The following is a 19735-nucleotide window of genomic DNA, read 5'->3' on the forward strand; positions in this document are numbered from 1 at the left end:
GTATTTTGCTAGTTATATATATATATATATATATATATATATATATATATATATATATATATATATATATATAATATATATATAATATATATATATATATATATATATATATATATATATATATATATATATATATACACATACATATACACACATACATGCAGTTTCAATAACATAGAAATCAATATAAACAACATTAACATCATTATCATATGAGAATATGAAGTAATATATAAGAAGCACATTTCATATAAATATAAATTATTAAACAGTAAAATCTTCTTCTGTAATTTGCTACCGTGGCTATTCGTTTGTCTGTCCAGGATTTTAAATCACCTGTAGCTCGCAAACCGTTTCACCTATTGACTTGAAATCTGGTACACATATAGTACGTCACGTCTACTATCCGCTTTATGGGTGATGATTGTATTACTCTTTTTATCTTTATTTTATTTTATTGTAGAATCAACTCCTATCTGCGCACACCAGGGCGGCCGTGGGCGGATGCGTATGGTGTATTCACTCCATGTTATCGTGCATTGCGCTGTCACTGGTATTTTGATAAAAGAATTTGAACAACATATAAGAAGCGTATAAATTATTAAACAGTAAAACATTAACATTTAAGAAGTAAAGTTACATTAAGTACTACTGCAGTGCCTTTGGGTATACCTCATTTTTTGTTTGCCCATTACATGCTTAAATGTATACATTTTTGGTGTACCTACCCGAGAACACGCGACATATAACCGAGCGTGGGAGAAGCATGGATTTTAAAACACGCGTTGAGTTCATCTGCTGGTCTCCCTCGTGGAATAACTGGTAATGTTTGACTAAAATCTACAGCGAGTAAAACGACATTACCTCCTATTTTTTTTTTTTTTACGATCTCTGAGATCTTGCTTTTTTCGGTTCAAGGCTTCATAAGCTCTTTTATGTTCTATGGTGTACTTATCCCAAACCATCATCTTTGAATGTTGCAAGACTTTCGCCTTGTATGTACATCAGGGTAATTACATTCATTGCATTCCTAGTCTGAATCACAATCTGATTGTATGGGTGGTTACCTGGCACTGTAGGGTTGCCACCCGTCCTTTAAAATACGGAATCGTCCCGCATTTGAGAATGAAATTGCGCATCCCGTTTTGAATCAATACGGGACGGGATTTGTCCCGTATTTTTTTTATCATTTTTTTTAAAGCAGCGTCTCATGCAAATCATCCCACACGCATTTTATGAAGATGCCTCCTTTCCTACTTTTGATTGGGTAATACTTGATGTCATCGTTAGGGACAACGTAAAAGTAAAATTTAAGGCCAGTACAAAAAACGCCAGAGAGTTGGCCGAGTCTTGGCTATCAGATGAAAACGCCATCAACAGACACTTGGACATAAACCCAGCATATGCCAACTTAAGAAGGACATATGCACTTTAATTAAACGATACACCCCCCCCCCCCTTGATCATACTGACTTAGTCATCGCCACCCCCCCCCCCCATATATATATATATATATATATATATATATATATATATATATATTCATTGCATTCGTAGTCTGAGTCCCGACCTGATTGTATGGGTGGTTACCTACAAGGTAACGCATGTGATTGGTCTGCCATTCGGCAAACATCCGCCACGGGGCCCTCTTCAGTTGCGAGAAGCAGATCACGGAATGTTGCATAGTTTACTGTCAAATAATGCAAAGAGTATGCGACATGTGTTTCGCCCTTATTTGGGCTCATCAGGCGTACACACACTACTGCTCCCCTTGCGGGGATCAAACCTCGGATGTCAGTGTCATGCATAATTTTATCCAATTACAATTAAAGCCAAATCAGGCCTGGGTGACACGTTATAACCTGCTTTATTTGGTGGTAAACCTGAATAACTCTCAGGATAGTTTTCTGCTTCAATCTAGTTGATGACATAGCGTCATGCTCTAAAAAAATCTTAAATATTTCTATGTGGTCTGCCACTTTATTGAACTGTATGGTAACTTATTAATATTCGTGACTGGGGCAGAGCCTCCAACGAAAAAACTCAATGGCCATAACGAACATAAATTAAACCATTGCTTGAATCACGACGATGTGATTTGGTCATCAGACACTGACATGGAAAGTGAAACTAATGCATAAAAAATTATTGTGATCAAGTGCAAGCCCTTTAAACACTGTTCGCAATGCAACACCTGTCAATGTTTGTGTCACGGAAGATAAAAATAAACATTTTTCCTTAAAACAAATTTAGAAAAACTCATCTAGCAGTTAAACTTAAAACAAAAAATGATTGACTCACCTTGATATAATCCACAAATTCCTGCAGGAGATTAAGAGACTAGAAACAAAAGAAGCAAGCAACATTAGTAGAGTACAAGGATACATGCTTATTCTATACATGCAAATAAGACATCCAGAACAAAGCCTACAGTACCTGCTCCTCTGTCATAGCCTCCACCATACCCTCTTCTTCCACTGAGAATTGCTCTCGAAGCTTTAGATACTCTTCATATTCTTTATGTTCTGCTTCTTCTTTTGCTTTGCGTTCATCTTCTTCCTTCCAAAGCATTTAAAAGAACATACCAAATGTCTTAATGCATCAAATCAGCTTTGCAGGCTCCTTACAGAGTAGCTACTTACCCTACGTTGCTCCTCTAGGCGCTCCTTTTCATCTTTTATCCTTCGTTCCTCTTCTTTCTTTTCATCAGCCCGTTTACGCTCCTCACGCTCTTCTAACTCCGCCTTAACAAGGAAAAACAATGTAATCTAAACAATAGATCATCATATTTTCTAAAAAATGCCAGATATTGGTAATAAAACTTAAAAATAATTTTATATCAGCCATGCAACTCTTTTCATCCCTTATGGTCAACTACAGTAAAGGGCTAAAAGGAACCTGGATTGTACATTCTTTACCAAAACACAAAAAGTCAGACTTTCTTTGATTCTTCAAATACCATGTACAAGTGTTATTTGCACAGTGCTGTGTGATATAAGGAAACAATCATACTCTATCTTATTTGTGCTCTTCACCAATCACCTTTCCATGTTTTTGCATACTCCATAACAGAATATTCAGGCTGCAGTTTTTCCTATTAAAAGAAGTGGATGACAGCATAAAAAATGGGCATTTAATCAAGGCAGTCAAAGAAACGAAATTATTTTTTTTTTCATCTCACTGGCAACTTTCAGAGTGCTCTAGGTAAACTTATAAAGGTAAATGATTTTGTTTCTTTAACTGTAAATATTAATCAACCCAGCCACAGGGGATGCACAAACCAGTGTTTCTTCGTGCCGGTCCGGAGCCCGGATAAATGGGGAGGGTTACGTCAGGAAGGGCATCCAGTGTAAAATTTTTCCAAATCAATATGCGGACAATAATACAAATTTCCATACCGGATCGGTCGAGCCCCAGGTTAACAACGACTGTTAGTCAACAGAGTGCTGGCAGAAATTGGGATACTGTTTACCGAAGAAGAAGAAGGGGAGATGTGTCCAGAGGCAGGAGGAGAGGAGGAAGGTAAAGAGAGTGGAACTGAGGGTAAGAACTTTGAATGTTGGCAGTATGACTGGTAAGGGGAGAGAGTTAGCCGATATGATGGATAGAAGGAAGGTTGATATATTGTGTGTGCAAGAGACTAAATGGAAGGGGAGCAAGGCCAGGTGGATCAGAGGTGGATTCAAATTGTTCTATTATGGTGTGGATAGGAGGAGAAATGGAGAAGGGGTTATTCTGAAGGAACAGTATGTCAAGAGTGTTCTGGAGGTGAAAAGAGTGTCAGACAGAGTAATGATTATGAAGCTGGAAATTGGAGGTGTGATGATGAATGTTGTTAGTGCATATGCCCCGCAAGTTGGGTGTGCAATGGATAAGAAAAAAACTTTTTGGAATGAGTTGGATGAAGTGATGAACAGTGTACCCAAGGGACAGAAGTGGTGATTGGAGCGGATTTCAATGGAATTGTTGGTGAAGGGAAAACGAGGAGACGAGGAGGTGATGGGTAGGTAGGTATGGTGTCAAGGAGAGGAATGAAGAAGGTCAGATGATAGTGGATTTTGCCAAAAGGAAGGACATGGCTGTGATGAATACGTATTTTAAGAAGAGGGAGGAACATTGGGTGACATACAAGAATGGAAGAAGATGCACACAGGTAGATTTCATCCTATGCAGAAGAGTCAATCTGAAGGAGATTGAAGACTGCAAAGTAGCGGCAGGGGAAACTGTAGTTAAGCAGCATAGGATAGTGGTCTGTAGGATGACGCTGGAGATCAAGAAGAGGAAGAGAGTGAGGGCAGAGCCAAGGATCAAATGGTGGAAGTTGAAAAAGAAAGACTGCAAGGTTGAGTTTAGGGAGAATGTGAGACAGGCACTGGGTGGTGGTGAAGAATTACCAGACAGCTGGGAAACTACAGATGTAGTAAGGGTGACAGCAAAAAGGGTGCTTGGCATGACATCTGGACAGAGGAAGGAGGAAAAGGAAACTTGGTGGTGGAATGGGGAAGTACAGGAGAGTATACAGAGGAAGAGGATGGCAAAGAAGAAGTGGGGTAGTCAGAGAGATGCAGAAAGTAGACAAGAGTACAACGAGATAAGGCGCAAGGTGAAGAGAGAGGTGGCGAAGGCTAAAGAAAAAGCGCATGATGAGTTGTATGAGAGGTTGGACACTAAACAGGGAGAAAAGGACCTGTACCGATTGGCTAGACAGAGGGACCGTGCTGGGAAAGATGTGCAGAAGGTTAGGGTGATAAAGGATAAAGATGGAAACATACTCACAAGTGAGGAGAGTGTGTTGAGCAGATGGAAAGAGTACTTTTAGAGGCTTATGAATGAAGAGAATGAGAGAGAGAAGAGGTTGGATAATGTGGAGATAGTGAATCAGGAAATGCAACGGATTAGTAAGGAGGAACTAATGACAGCTATGAAGAGGATGAAGAATGGAAAAGCCGTTGGTCCAGATGACATACCTGTGGAGGCATGGAGGGGTTTAGGAGAGATGGCAGTGGAGTTTTTAACCAAATTGTTTAATGGAATCTTGGAAAGAGAGAGGATGCCTGAGGAGTGGAGAAGAAGTGTACTGGTGCCGATATTTAAGAATAAGGGGTATGTGCAGGACTGTAGTAATTACAGGGGGATAAAATTGATGAGCCACAGCATGAAGTTATGGGAAAGAGTAGTGGAAGCTAGGTTAAGAAGTGAGGTGATGATTAGTGAGCAGCAGTATGGTTTCATGCCAAGAAAGAGCACCACATATATGATGTTTGCTCTGAGGGTGTTGATGGAGAAGTATAGAAAAGGCCAGAAGGAGTTGCATTACGTCTTTGTGGACCTGGAGATAGAATATGACAGGATGCCCCTAGAGGTGCTGTGGTATTGTATGAGGAAGTCGGGAGTGGCAGAGAAGTATGTAAGAGTTGTACAGGATATGTATGAGGGAAGTGGGACTGTGGTGAGGTCTGCGGTAGGAGTGACGGATGCATTTAATGTGGAGGTGGGATTACATCAGGGATCGATTCTGAGCCCTTTCTTATTTGCAATAGTGATGGACAGGCTGACAGACGAGATTAGACAGGGGTCCTCATGGACTATGATGTTTGCTGATGACATTGTGATCTGTAGCGAGAGTAGGGAACAGGTTGAGGAGACCCTGGAGAGGTGGAGATATGCTCTAGAGAGGAGAGGAATGAAGGTCAATAGGAACAAGACAGAATACATGTGTGTAAATGATAGGGAGGTCAATGGAATGGTGAGGATGCAAGGAGTAGAGTTGGCGAAGGTGGATGAGTTTAAATACTTGGGATCAACAGTACAGAGTAATGGGGACTGTGGAAGAGAGGTGAAAAAGAGAGTGTAGGCACGGTGGAATAGGGGGTGGAGAAGAATGTCAGGAGTGATTTGTGACAGACGGATATCAGCAAAAATGAAAGGGAAGGTCTGCAGGATGGTAGTGACACCAGCTATGTTATATGGGTTGAAGACGGTGGCACTGACCAGAAAGCAGGAGACAGAGCTGGAGGTGGCAGAATTAAAGATGCTAAGATTTGCCGTGGGTGTGACAAGAATGGACAGGATTAGAAATGGGTACATTAGAGGGTCAGCTCAAGTTGGACGGTTGGGAGGCAAAGTCAGAGAGGCGAGATTGCGTTGGTTTGGACATGTGCAGAGGAGAGATGCTGAGTATATTTGGAGAAGGATGCTAAGGATAGAGCTGCCAGTAAAGAGAAAAAGAGGAAGGCCTAAGAAAAGGTTTATGGATATGGCGAGAGAGGACATGCAGGTGATGGGTGTAACAGAACAAGATACAGAGGACAGAAAGATATGGAAGAAGATGGTCCACTGTGGTGACCCCTAATGGGAGCAACTGAAAGAAGAAGAAGAAATGTAAATATTAATCAACTGCTATATCACTACAGTATATTCTTTCAACCTACTCTCTTTCTTAGATTTGCATTTCATCTCTCTTCTGCCTATTTAGCCCAGTATTTTAAATTACAGAATCTCAATGTACATCCAATCGGCATACACCTAAACCTGTGGACTCCTAAGTTTCCATTCTAGCTTCAAGTAAATATAAATGATGTTACATTTGGCAAGTATATCTGACATATGTATAAATCAGAGTGCAAAGATGTTCTAAGCATATAAGTCATCAACTGACTCTATTTACACAAATTTTGCAGTTCTTATAAATATCCAATATAATGTCTGATAGTCACTTTTGTAAGTTATAAAATCTAAACGTGATCAAGAAAGTACTGTACAGACAGCTACACTTTAGGTTTCCATTAAAACTATTAGGACACCTCAGCCTTTAATTAATATATCTTTCCATCTCTTTTAAAATTACTTTATCCAATTCAGGGTCAAGATTAGCCACAGCCAATCACTGTAGCACTGGACATCATTTACCCTTACAAGCATGTTTTCAGGAATGCAGATAGAAAACCATAGACAAGGAAAAACCTATACACATGTGAGAAAAGCATGCTAACGCTATATGTGCAAAGGTCTAGTATTTGCAATTCAGTACCCTGAAACTGTACCACTGAATATAGCAATATTTAAAATAATTACCATTAAAATAAAAAAGGAAGGCCTCTTGAAAATAAGAGTGAGAAAATATACCACCCAGTCATTAACAGAATGACAGGGTCTATTACGAACAATTTCTGAATGTTATTGGAAGGATAACAGCTTTAAATAACAAGAAAGGTTTTTTAGGATTAGAAGGGAGGCACTATTTTTTTTCTGCTGCACCTAGTCTACTTTTTTCAAGGTTTAGCCTATATAATTTCTCAGTTCAGGTACAGTTCATTTTCCTTTTCATAAGGAATAGCCTAGTTTTTCTCTGTTTGTCAAAAAAAAAAAAGACCCACCAAAATCTGACATCTTTGCAATGAACGTTTCATTAAAATCTTTTTAAAAAGACTTCCTAAATCTCTTTTACAAGTTATCTACTTCATGCGGTTTTCCATTTTACCTCTCTCTGTGCCCGCCTAGCCTGCTTCTCTTCCAACTTTCGCTGCTTCTTAGCTCCTATTTTAGGATGGCCTGCAAACTCTGTGCCCGCTTCTCCTTCATCATGAGACTCATCACCTTCTGTAAAACATAAAGCCAAAAGACAAATGCTGCTACTAGTAGGATCACAATATAATCACTAATAGCAAATTATTTAGATACAAATGGTCATCTTGTCTTGAGTGAACAATATTTTATATTTATGGGACATGAATTCTAGGAATTACATTAAATACAAATACTACACCTAATGTTACACAGTACTACCAACATGTATTTGAGTAGACAAATTCCTGTGCAAAGAAATAAAAACAAAAAACATGGACCTAACATTATTTGATTGTAACTTGCAGCACATAAATGAAGGAGGGATTAAAACACACCAGGCTTAGTTCTAACATACTGACAGTTAAAGATGTTTATTGGCAGATTACCAGTATGAAGCCTAGAGTTCATAGGTTAAATATAGTTAAATGTAGAGAGTACAGTTTTATAATACACAATAGTCTTTATATATAATACGCTACCGTGGCTGTTCGTTTGTCTGTCCAGGATTTTAAATCACCTGTAGCTCGCAAACCGTTTGACCTATTGACCTGAAATTTGGTACACATATACTACGTGACATCTACTATCCACTTTCGAGGTGATGATTTACCTCCAAGGTTATTCCTCTTTTCATTTTATTGTAGAATCAACTTTTGGCCGTGGCCAGCAGAGTGGCCTTGCAGCACATGGGTACGGGTGCTGTTCTCATTCCTACCACCTTCACCATCACTTCCCCTATCTTAAATCATTCTTGAGGTAGATTGAAGACTTAACTGTCAGCTTAAGTAAAAAACTAAAGAAAATGTACTAAAGTATTAGCAACACAAACACTGACTTAATCAGTTGTAACGCGAAAAGATACCAACGAAAGAAGAGAAGTAGCGGGCCGCTAGGGTAGAGAAAAGAAGAGCTGCCCAGGAAGCAGCAGGCAAGTGTATTGTGCAGTGCGCCAATACTGATCATTTATTTATTTATATTTTATATATATATATATATATATATATATATATATATATATATATATACACACAGTAATCCCTCCTCGAAAGGTGAAAATCCATGAAGTAGAAACCATATGTTTATATGGTTATTTTTATACTAGCCAACCCGCGGCGTAACATACGCCGCATAATTATGTATTGATGGGTGAACACTTGCTGAACGACACAGTTGTCCAAATGGGGTGGGTTTGTGGATACCACTGTGAGTGAATGAAAAGATGGACCTCTGGAGAGAGCAACATAAAATTGTCCGTGACTGAAAGCGGGATCGTCTGTGACGATGGAGGCCACGCTGGTGAAAGTTACTTCGTCGGTAGGGATAAGTTTCAGCACTTGTTCATTAAGGTGTAGCGAGTCCTCGTTGTTGACGCTTAATATAGCTTGTGTACTGAGTTGTTCCGGAGTCACAGTTGAGAAACACTTTTTTAATGTCTTTTAAGCACAGGGAAAAAAATTAACATGTGAAACATCCGTAATGTAATAAGCCACCAAGAAAAGTAACATTGCAACAATGCACGCTACGATCCGATCGCTGTAAACAGAAGTGAAAACAAAATCGAGGCCGGTGCATTCTTTAACTGCCTTGTAGCGCAATGGTAGTGCTGCTGTTTTGCAGTAAGGAGACTGTGGAAGATTTTGGGTTCGCTTCCCGGTTTCTCCCTGTGTGGATAGCGCTTTGAATACTGAAAACACCGGTATATCAATGTAATGAAGTATTATTATTCTTATGCGTCCAGCGCTCTCTCTCTCCCACGCCTGTATGCGTGTGTGTGTCGCTCGCTGCACGTGTTCCTGCAGGCATACCAGTAAGTGAATGAAAAGATGGAACTCTGGACAGAGCAACATACAACTGTCCGTGACTAAGAAAACTGATTTTGGCAGATACATGCACATCTTTTTGAAAGTTTGGCCCTGTGCCTTATCAATTGTCATCACAAAGGCAAATCTAACAGGAAATTGTCTTCATGTTAAAGTAAAAGGCAAATTATCCGCGACAAACTGTTTTACACGCTGCATACCAACCTACGCCGCATAATCACGCCACTTTTTAAATGTTTTTTAAGCAGAGGGAAAAAATGAAAATTTGCAAAATCCGTAACGCCGCTTTCAGTAAGTACAATGCACACATGTTTAATTTGTCAGCCACTGTTTGCCAGCAGTCTTTTATGGTTTGGGCTGCTTTTGCAGTGTTACCGCTTGTGCATATTAAATCTTGAAATCCTTCGAGTAACTAATTAACTAACTAACACCCACCCAGCTTGTGAGAAAAAAATGTGCCCGTTCTTTCATCATTTTGTTGCAGCCTATCAAAGACTTGCTGATCATGTTTTCTAGACTCAATATACAGTGGAACCTCGGTTCACAACCATAATTCGTTCCAAACCTCTGGTCGTAAACCGATTTGGTCGTAAACCGAAGCAATTTCCCCCATAGGATTGCATGTAAATACAATTAATCCATTCCAGACCAAACGAAGTGTATGTAAATATATTTTTTTAAAGATTTTTAAGCACAAATATAGTTAATTATTACACCATAGAATGCACAGTGTAATAGTAAAAACATTGAATAACACTGACATAAACACCCAGGCTCCCTGCTCAGCTGCATGGCATGTGCAGTGCATGCGCAGGCTCTCTCACTCAGCAGCACGTAAGCCTCCCCAGCCCCCCCCCCCCCCTCTCTCTCTCTCAGCAGCACACGAGCCTCCCCAGCCCCCCCTCTCTCTCTCAGCAGCACACGAGCCCCCTCCCCCTCTCTCAGCAGCACACGAGCCTCCCCCGCCCCCCCTCTCTCTCTCAGCAGCATGTGAGCCTCCCCAGCCCCCCCTCTCTCTCTCTCAGCAGCACGCGAGCCCCCTCCCCCCTCTCTCAGCAGCACCTGAGCCTCCCCAGCCCCCCCCCCTCTCTCTCTCAGCAGCATGGGAGCCACCTCCCCCTCTCTCAGCAGCATGCGAGCCTCCCCAGCCCCCCCTCTCTCTCAGCAGCACGTGAGCCTCCCCAGCCCCCCCCTCTCTCTCTCCAACACTCGAGCCTCCCCAGCCCCCCCTCTCTCTCTCTCAGCAGCACGCGAGCCCCCTCCCCCTCTCTCAGCAGCACACAAGCCTCCCCAGCCCCCCCCCCTCTCTCTCAGCAGCACGCAGCCTCCCCAGCCCCCCCTCTCTCTCTCAGCAGCACTCAAGCCTCCCCATCCCCCCTCTCTCTCTCTCAGCAGCACGTGAGCCCCTCCCCCTCTGTCTCTCAGAAGCACGCGAGCCCTCTCTCTCTCAGCAGCACGTGAGCCCCCACCCCCTCTGTCTCTCTGCTTCGGGCATTTCTCCCCTGTGTAGTGTGTGAGCGAGTGAGGAGAGAGAGAGAGAGCAAGCCAGTACGTTACAGTGAGCGAGAGCAGGCTCGAAGGCAATGTGTTCCTGTGGTATAGCGGGTCCATAGCTCCCCTTCAAAAGGCCATTTTTAATCAGGCGACTCACAGTAGTGGAGTCAGGCACAGAGAAGGTCAGCTGCAGAGAGAGCGTCTTGACTGTTGCAGGGCCTGAAGCAGGTGAGACGCTAATGAAAAAGAGGCACAGGTCTTATTGGTTTTTAAAGACTGCTTCCTTCATTGTGTTTTAACTTCAGTTTTAAAGGATTGCGCGGCTCTCTCTTGCGCTGCCTGTGTGTGCCTCTGTCTCTCTCTGGCGTTGCCTCTGTCTGTCTGTGTGTGTGTGTGTGTGTGTGTGTGTGCGCCCCTCTGTCTCTCTGGCGCTGCCTGTGTGTGCGCGGCTCTCTCTATCGTGCTGCCTGTGTGTGCCTCTGTCTCTCTCTGGCGCTGCCTCTGTGTGAACCAAGGTTCCACTGAGGTTGACTAATGAAAAGTTAACGTGGCTCAGAGCTGCAAGTGTACTGTGGCACAGACAAACAGAAATGACGGCATGTTTCCCTTGGCGTCGCGTCCGAGTTGGTGGGCGTGGCTCTGTGATTCTTTTGTCGTATCCAATGGTCTAAGAGTTGGTGGGCGTGGCTCCTTCCTGCGTGCGCCATTGGCGTCTTACTTGTCGGCGGTTTAGTGAATCCACACCCCTTCCGGCGTGCTTTCCATGGTCGGCTACTTGTCTTCTGGCTTAGTGAATCTATACTAATTAATAAAAGGCAAAGCCCTCACTGACTCACTGACTGACTGACTGACTGACTCATCACTAATTCTCCAACTTCCCGTGTAGGTGGAAGGCTGAAATTTGGCAGGCTCGTTCCTTACAGCTTACTTACAAAAGTTAGGCAGGTTTTATTTCGAAATTCTACGCGTAATGGTCATAACTGGAACCTGTTTTTTGTCCATATACTCTAATGGAGGAGGCGGAGTCACGTATCGCGTCATCACGCCTCCTACGTAATCACGTGAACTAAAAACAAGGAACAGATTTACAGCACGAGTCAAACGCAGGAACGAAGGTAAATGACGTTAATTTTTGAGTGTCTTTTAATACTGTGTAAGCATACATATTAACACATGTGCAATTAAACGTGTGCTTTTACGGGGTGATTTCTCAGGCTTAAAAGCTCGCCTTTTATCAAACGCGGGAACAAAGGTAAATGACGTTGTTGAGTGTCTTTTAATACTGTGTAAGCATACATATTAACACATGTGCAATTAAACGTGTGCATTTACGGGGTGATTTCTCAGGCTTAAAAGCTCGCTTTTTATTAAAAAGGTAAATGCAAACTGTTTCCATTCTGAAGGGCAAAAACCACGTTAGATTTCAGACGTTAAACGCGCAAAAATTTTGGTACACCAGATAAATAAGCGCAACATATTATCAGTTGTATTGTATGCTTACAATACATATAGAAATGTGTTAATTGTTAACTAATATTATGGGATGGTGTTTTTCGACTCGCGCCTTGATTTAAACGATTGCATTTCTTGGTGGGTTTGCGTAGCTTATTGTCAATATCTTTACACTTCTTTTTAAGACTTAATTTAAAAAGGTTTTCTTTTCTTCTTAATTAAAATTTAAAAGCAATACTTCACCGCTGCGAAGCCCCTCTAGCGCTGACGTCCGAGGTTGGATTACCGTAAGCGAGTGCAGTGAGTGTGTACGCCTGATGAGTCAAGAATAAGGGGGAAAGACGTGTCGCGTACTCTTTGCATTATTTGACAGTAAACTTTTTTCAACCATTCTATGATCTGCTTCTCACAACTGAAGGCACCATGGCTGACGTTACCTCACTTGCTGGCCAACCATAAGCGTTACCTGGTAGGTAACCAGCCACTCACTTCACTCCCTTACGGGAATCGAACCTCGGACGTCAGCGCTACAGGCGAAGCCCCTAAAATTGCGCCACGGCATGTGGTTCGTTTATTTGACAACATGTAGATCAGGGTAATTACATTCACGGCATTCGTAGTCTGATTCACAATCTGATTGTATGGGTGGTTACCTACCAGGTAACGCTTATAGTTGGCCAGCAAGTCAGCTCGAAGTGATCACTCGAGTGAAGGCAGCTTCACAAAAAAACAGATCCTTAACAAACTGTTATTAGTATATTTTCCCTCAATTTAAAAAGGTTTTCTTTTCTTCTTAATAAAAATTTAAAAGCGGTACTTCGCCGGTGTGAAGCGCATGGATTTGACCGACTGACACATACAGACATATTCATGAGTGCAGGTACTTCGGAAAGAAAGCACTGTGTAAACCTAAAGTTTAAATTAAGTTCATAGACCTACAAAAAGTTGCCATTGATTTGAGGCAAGATTGCTTTTCTCCTGTACAACTATACGTTGCATTCTCAAGAGTGTGCTTGCACGGCTTTGGATATTAGATATATATATATATATATATATATATATATATATAATTATATATATATATATATATATGTAAGCTTATAAGTACTGCCTTACTTCTCTTTAAGAAAGGAAGATGTAATGATACTTGATTTAAACGATTCCATGTCTTGTGGGTTTGCTTAGCTTATTGTCAATATCTTTACACCTCTTTTTTTAAGACTTATTGACTGAAACGGGGCTTTCACGAAAAAAAGTTAGGGCTTTGCTACAGGATACACCTCCACAAGTTAAGCAAGTAAAATAAAGGTATATATTTCTGTTTTATTTAAACCTTTTAAGTTCGTATGCATAGCCCCATTTGGCTGTTTTACTTTTTTTTTTTCTTTCTTCAGTAATATTTCATCTCCTTAAAGAAAAAGAACATATCCATTTTACTTTTTTTTGTATCGCTTTAGTAATATTTTAGTGTAAAAAGGATAACCAGTATTTAAACCTTTTATGTTACTTTATAAATTTATTTTACACAATGTTGAAAAATTAATAAGAAAGCTACATATTTTGGCAGCTGCTGCTTTAATTTTCAATGAAATGAAAAAAGCTCTCCAAGAGAAAACGTCAATGAAGAAGAAACAGTTTGCACTATCTAAAAAGGAGAAACCCTCATTTATAAAGGTTTGCTACAGATGACTTAACTGAAAATAAATGAATAGTTCCTATGTGTATAATACATATTTATCTATTTTACTTATGCCTTTATTCCAGCAACTTGCAACATCTGAGGTACAATTTGTTACATTACTTTTGTTTTTTGCAGCACAGGCAGGTGAAGTGTCTTCCTCAGGGTCACACAGTGGTGTCAGTACCAGGATTTGAACTGACAAGCTCCGGGTTTACTGAAATATTACTGAAGAAAGAAAAAAAAAACGAAAATGGGCAAATAGGGCTATGCATACAGATGTCCATCCATCCATTATCCAACCCGCTATATCCTAAATACAGGAGCCAATAAGTAGATTATATATATATGTATATATATATATATATATATATATATATATATATATATATAGATATATATATGTAGATATGTAAATTTGTATATGTATATATATATATATATATATATATATATACATACATGTATATGTAGATATGTGTATATGTAGATATGTATATATATGTATATATGTTTATGTATATATATGGTTACATAACCTCTTTAACACACTACTTCTCCGCTGCGAAGTGCGGGTATTTTGCTATTATATATATATAGATTGTCATGCTTGGGTCACAGATTTGCACAGAAACACAGGAAGTTGTAGAGAGACAGGAACTTTATTCAAACACTGCAAACAAACATTTGTCTCTTTTTCAAAAGTTTAAACTGTGCTCCATGACAAGACAGAGATGACAGTTCCGTCTCACAATTAAAAGAATGCAAACATATCTTCCTCTTCAAAAGAGTGCGCATCAGGAGCACAGAATGTCAGAGAGAGAGAGAAAAGCAAACAAATCAATAGGGCTGTTTGGCTTTTAAGTATGCAAAGCGCCGCGGCACAAAGCAGTTGCAATGAAGGCAGCAGCTCACAACCCCTCCGTCAGGAGCAGAGAATGTCAGAGAGAGAGAGAGAGACAGATAAAAACAAACAATCAAAAATCAATACGTGCCCTTCGAGCTTTTAAGTATGCGAAGCACCGTGCAGCATGTCGCTTCACAAAGCAGCTGCACAGAAGGGAGCAACGTGAAGGTAATCTTTCAGCATTTTTAGACGAGCGTCCATATCGTCTAGGTGTGCGAACAGCCCCCCTGCTCACACCCCCTCCGTCAGGAGTAGAGAATGTCAGAGAGAGAGAGAGAGAGAGAAAAGTAAGTTGGGTAGCTTCTCAGCCATCTGCCAATAGCGTCCCTTGTATGAAATCAACTGGGCAAACCAACTGAGGAAGCATGTACCAGAAATTAAAAGACCCATTGTCCGCAGAAATCCGCGAACCAGCAAAAAATCTGCGATATATATTTAAATATGCTTACATATAAAATCCGCGATAGAGTGAAGCTGCAAAAGTCGAAGCGCAATATAGCGGGGGATTACTGTAAACATATATAAGGCCAATCATCAGTGTTTAAATGCCTATAATGTATACACGAAAACAATCTTTTACTTTACTTTCTTATACAGTGGAACCTCGAGATACGATCACCTCCGTATACGAGAAATTCAAAATACGAGGAAAGTATGAGCGAAAAATTCAGATCTAAATGCAAGCATTGGCTCGCGTAACAAGCCACGAGCCAGGCTGTGGGTATAGCTTGCGGCTTAGCGAGGGGGCGTGGTAGCAGTTGCGAGCCGCGATCTGCGGTGTCTGCGTTTCTCACTTAAGTGCACAGGTGGGAAACTGCTCACATCCATGATTGTTACTGTGGCTGATGGGCTGCAGCTGCCATGTCCTCCCCGCATATATAGAGAAGCGCGAGCCGGTTAAGGGGGAGAAGAAGTAAAAGAAAAGAGAGGAGAGAGAGCAGGCAGGCAGGCAGGCAGGCAGAGAGAGAGAGAGAGAGAGAGAGAGAGAGAGAGAGCGCACGCAGGCGCAGGCAGGAAGGAAGTCGGTGCGGGAGAGCAAGTAAGTGCAGGCTCGCGTGTAGCTGAACAGACAAGCCAAACAGCTGAAGCAGGACGGTGTAGAGAAGGTCAGCTGCATTAAGAGTGTCTCGCCTGTTGCAGAGCCCGCAGGTGAGACGCTAACAGAGAAGAAACACCGGGGATTGTCATCTTGTGTATTTTAAACCTCCACTTCACAACTGTTTTAAGGATTATTTATTTAAAGATTTATTGAATGCTCTACTGCACTTTAGACACCTGTTTTGATTCTTTTAATAATCAGTTATATTATTTACCAGTGTTATTTATTAAAGGTAGACTACAGTATATATAATTTATCAGTGTTATTTGTTAGGAAAATTGATTTTTATGTTAATATATTTGGGGTGCGGAACGGATTAACTGGATTTCCATTTTTTTCAATGGGGAAGTTTGTTCTAGATACGAGAAATTCGCTATACAAGCTCAGTGCTGGAACGAATTAAACTCGTATCTAGAGGTTTCACTGTATATACAGAACAAAAAAATCCATTCTCTAAGAAGTTAGTAATAAATTATTGGTCACCAATGACTGATTTCGCAAAAATATTGAAGTAGGGCAGCTGATCTTTTTGAAAATTTAGTGACAAAGTGGTAGGAAATAAAATACACTTAAAATTGCAAAGAAACACATTCCACATGAGCTACCCTGGTAACCCAATTTCTTTGCTACAAGCTTTCACAATGGCATTATAAATATGGAACCCCATGTTGCCATTCAGCCAAAGTAATAAATCCATTTGAAACAATACTGACATCTGACCCAAGACTATCCAAAATGCCTCCTTTATGAAGCATCAGGAGAAACAATCTTGGGCCACCATCTTTCCTCTTTCATATAAAGAAATTAATAGAGCACTTAGTCAATCAAGCTTGTATGTGACTGTAATACCTAAGGCAGGGCCTGAATTCAACTTAGGGGATTTTTATTTCAGTTTATAAAGAATGATTATAAAACTTATCAGATTTACCTGACTACGTGCATATACTAAATTTATTCACTGACATTTTCTGTTAAGTAAATGAAAAATAAATACAATAGAACCTCTGGTCACGAACGTTTCCGAACACGTACAAATCGGGTTACGATCAAAAAGTTTGCCAAAATTTTGCCTCTGTTCACAACCACACACTCTGGTGGTAAACAAAAACACTGGCGGCCAGTTTCCCAACACGCGTTTGTATGCGCCAATGATTTCACATTCTCCGTTTCCCATTTTCTTTTGTTTGTGTATACAGGGCCTAACAAAGCAGCTGCTGTTGCAAAAGGAGTTATAATGTTAACCAAGCAAAGGCATCAAGTGCTGGAAGAGGTGGAAAAACTGTTGCTAGTGTGGTTGAAAAAAAGCAACTTGCAGGAGATAGCGTAAGCGAGCCGATCATATGCGAGAAAGCCAGAAAGATTCATGGCGATTTGCTGAAAAATAAAGCCTTCGAGTGGCGAAAGTAAGGAATTTAAAGCCAGTAGAGGATGGTTTAAAATGTTTCGGAAGAGAAGTGGTATTTAATTTTTTTTCCCTGTGCTTAAAACTCATTAAAAAAGTTTACAGCAAGCGGTTCATAAGGGTCTAACGCAAACTCTTACAATGTTAGTTTTCTCTGTTGTTCAAAGTTTTACAATACAAGTTTTTGCTTACAATACAACTGATATGTTGCGCTTATTTATCTGGTGTCCCGACATTTTTGTGCGTTTAACGGCTGAAATCCAACGTGGTTTGTGCCCTTCAGAATGAAAACAGTTTGCATTTACCTTTTTAATAAAAGGCGAGCTTTTAAGCCTGAGAAATCACCCCGTAAATGCACACGTTTAATTGCACGTGTTAATATGTATGCTTACACAGTATTAAAAGACACTCAACAATTAACGTCATTTACCTTCGTTCCCATGTTTGATAAAAGGCGAGCTTTTAAGCCTGAGAAATCACCCCGTAAATGCGCACGTTTAATTGCACATGTGTTAATATGTATGCTTACACAGTATTAAAAGACACACAACAATTAATGTCATTTACCTTCGTTCCCGCGTTTGAGTCGTGCTGTAAATCTCTTCCTTGTTTTCAGTTCACGTGATTACGTAGGTACAGTATATGGACAAAAAAGAGGTTCCAGTTATGACCATTATGCGTAGAATTTCGAAATGAAACCTGCCTAACTTTTGTAAGTAAGCTGTAAGGAATGAGCCTGCCAAATTTCAGCCTTCCACCTACACGGGAAGTGGGACAATTAGTGATGAGTGAGTCAGTCAGTCAGTGAGTGAATCAGTCAGTGAGGGCTTTGCCTTTTATTATTATAGATAACACTGTGCATTCTATGGTATTAAAAATATATATATATTTACATACAGTTCATACGGTCTGGAATGGATTAATTGTATTTACTGTACATACAATCTTATGGGGAAATTACGCTCGGGTTGCGACCAAATCGGATCAAGAGTTTTGGAACGAATTACGGTCGTGACCAGAGGTATCACTGTACTGCCTAAAATCAGTATTAAGAAAATTCAAGTGCCAGTGCTATATTAACTAGTCAACAGACAGATTCTTCAACAGAAGCTTTTTAAAACTCTATTCAGGACACATACAATGTACAGATGACTTCAGGCCTGTCGCACTGACATCACATGTGATGAAGACCATGGAGCGGCTGCTGTTTCACCACCTGAGGCCACAGGTCAGTCACGCCCTTGACCCTCTGCAGTTCGCATACCAGGAGAAGGTGGGAGTGGAGGATGTCATCATAGTCATGCTACACCGATCCCTCTCCCACTTGGACAGAGGCAGTGGTGCTGTAAGAATTATGTTTCTGGACTTCTCTAGCGCCTTCAACAGAGATGGGAGTAGATTCATACCTGGTGGCATGGATTGTGGATTATCTTAAAGACAGATCTCAGTATGTGCGTCTTGGGAACTGCAGGTCTGACATTGTGGTCAGCAACACAGGAGCGCCACAGGGGACTGTACTTTCTCCGGTCCTGTTCAGCCTATATACATCGGACTTCCAATACAACTTGGAGTCCTGCTACGTGCAAAAAGTTGCTGACGACACTGCTATTGTGGGCTGCATCAGGAGTGGGCAGGAGGAGGAGTATAGGAACCTAATCAAGAACTTTGTTAAATGGTGCGACTCAAACCACCTACACCTGAACACCAGCAAAACCAAGGAGCTAGTGGTGGATTTTAGGAGGCCCAGGTCCCTCATGGACCCCGTGGTCATCAGAGGTGACTGTGTGCAGAGGGTGCAGACCTATAAATACCTGGGAGTGCATAAATTGGACAGGACTGCCAATACTGATGCTCTGTGCAAGAGAGGACAGAGCCGACTATACTTCCTTAGAAGGCTAGCGTCCTTCAACATCTGCAATAAGATGCTGCAGATGTTCTACCAGACGGTTGTGGCGAGTACCCTCTTCTACGCGGTGGTGTGCTAGGGAGGCAGCATAAAGAAGAGAGACGCCTCACGCCTGGACAAACTGGTGAGGAAGGCAGGCTCTATTGTAGGCACGGAGCTGGACAGTTTGACATCCGTGGCAGAGTGACGGGCACTCAGCAGGCTCCTGTCAATAATGGAGAATCCACTGCAACCACTAAACAGTATCATCTCCAGACAGAGGAGCAGCTTCAGAGACAGACTGCTGTCACTTTCCTGCTCCACTGACAGACTGATGAGATCGTACCTCCTCCACACTATGCGACTCTTCAAATTCCAGCCGCTGGGGGGGGGGGGTAAACGTTATTCAAAGTTATTGACTGTCTGTATACC

At 41.2% G+C, this 19735-nt stretch overlaps 1 protein-coding gene across 1 annotated transcript in view; it reads right to left on the reverse strand.

The window, feature by feature from the left end:
* Positions 1 to 19735, reverse strand: part of LOC114654250 (DDRGK domain-containing protein 1) — a 92565-nt gene that overhangs the window by 53309 nt on the left and 19521 nt on the right. The window contains exons 3-6 of the mRNA XM_051929446.1: positions 7481 to 7599; positions 2643 to 2744; positions 2437 to 2559; positions 2302 to 2340 (exon numbers count right to left, since the gene is read on the reverse strand). Of these exons, the coding sequence (XP_051785406.1) occupies positions 2302 to 2340; positions 2437 to 2559; positions 2643 to 2744; positions 7481 to 7599 (383 nt within the window). The remainder of the gene's footprint in view (positions 1 to 2301; positions 2341 to 2436; positions 2560 to 2642; positions 2745 to 7480; positions 7600 to 19735) is intronic.

This window comes from Erpetoichthys calabaricus, chromosome 7 (assembly GCF_900747795.2).
Source record: "Erpetoichthys calabaricus chromosome 7, fErpCal1.3, whole genome shotgun sequence".
NCBI lineage: Eukaryota > Metazoa > Chordata > Cladistia > Polypteriformes > Polypteridae > Erpetoichthys > Erpetoichthys calabaricus.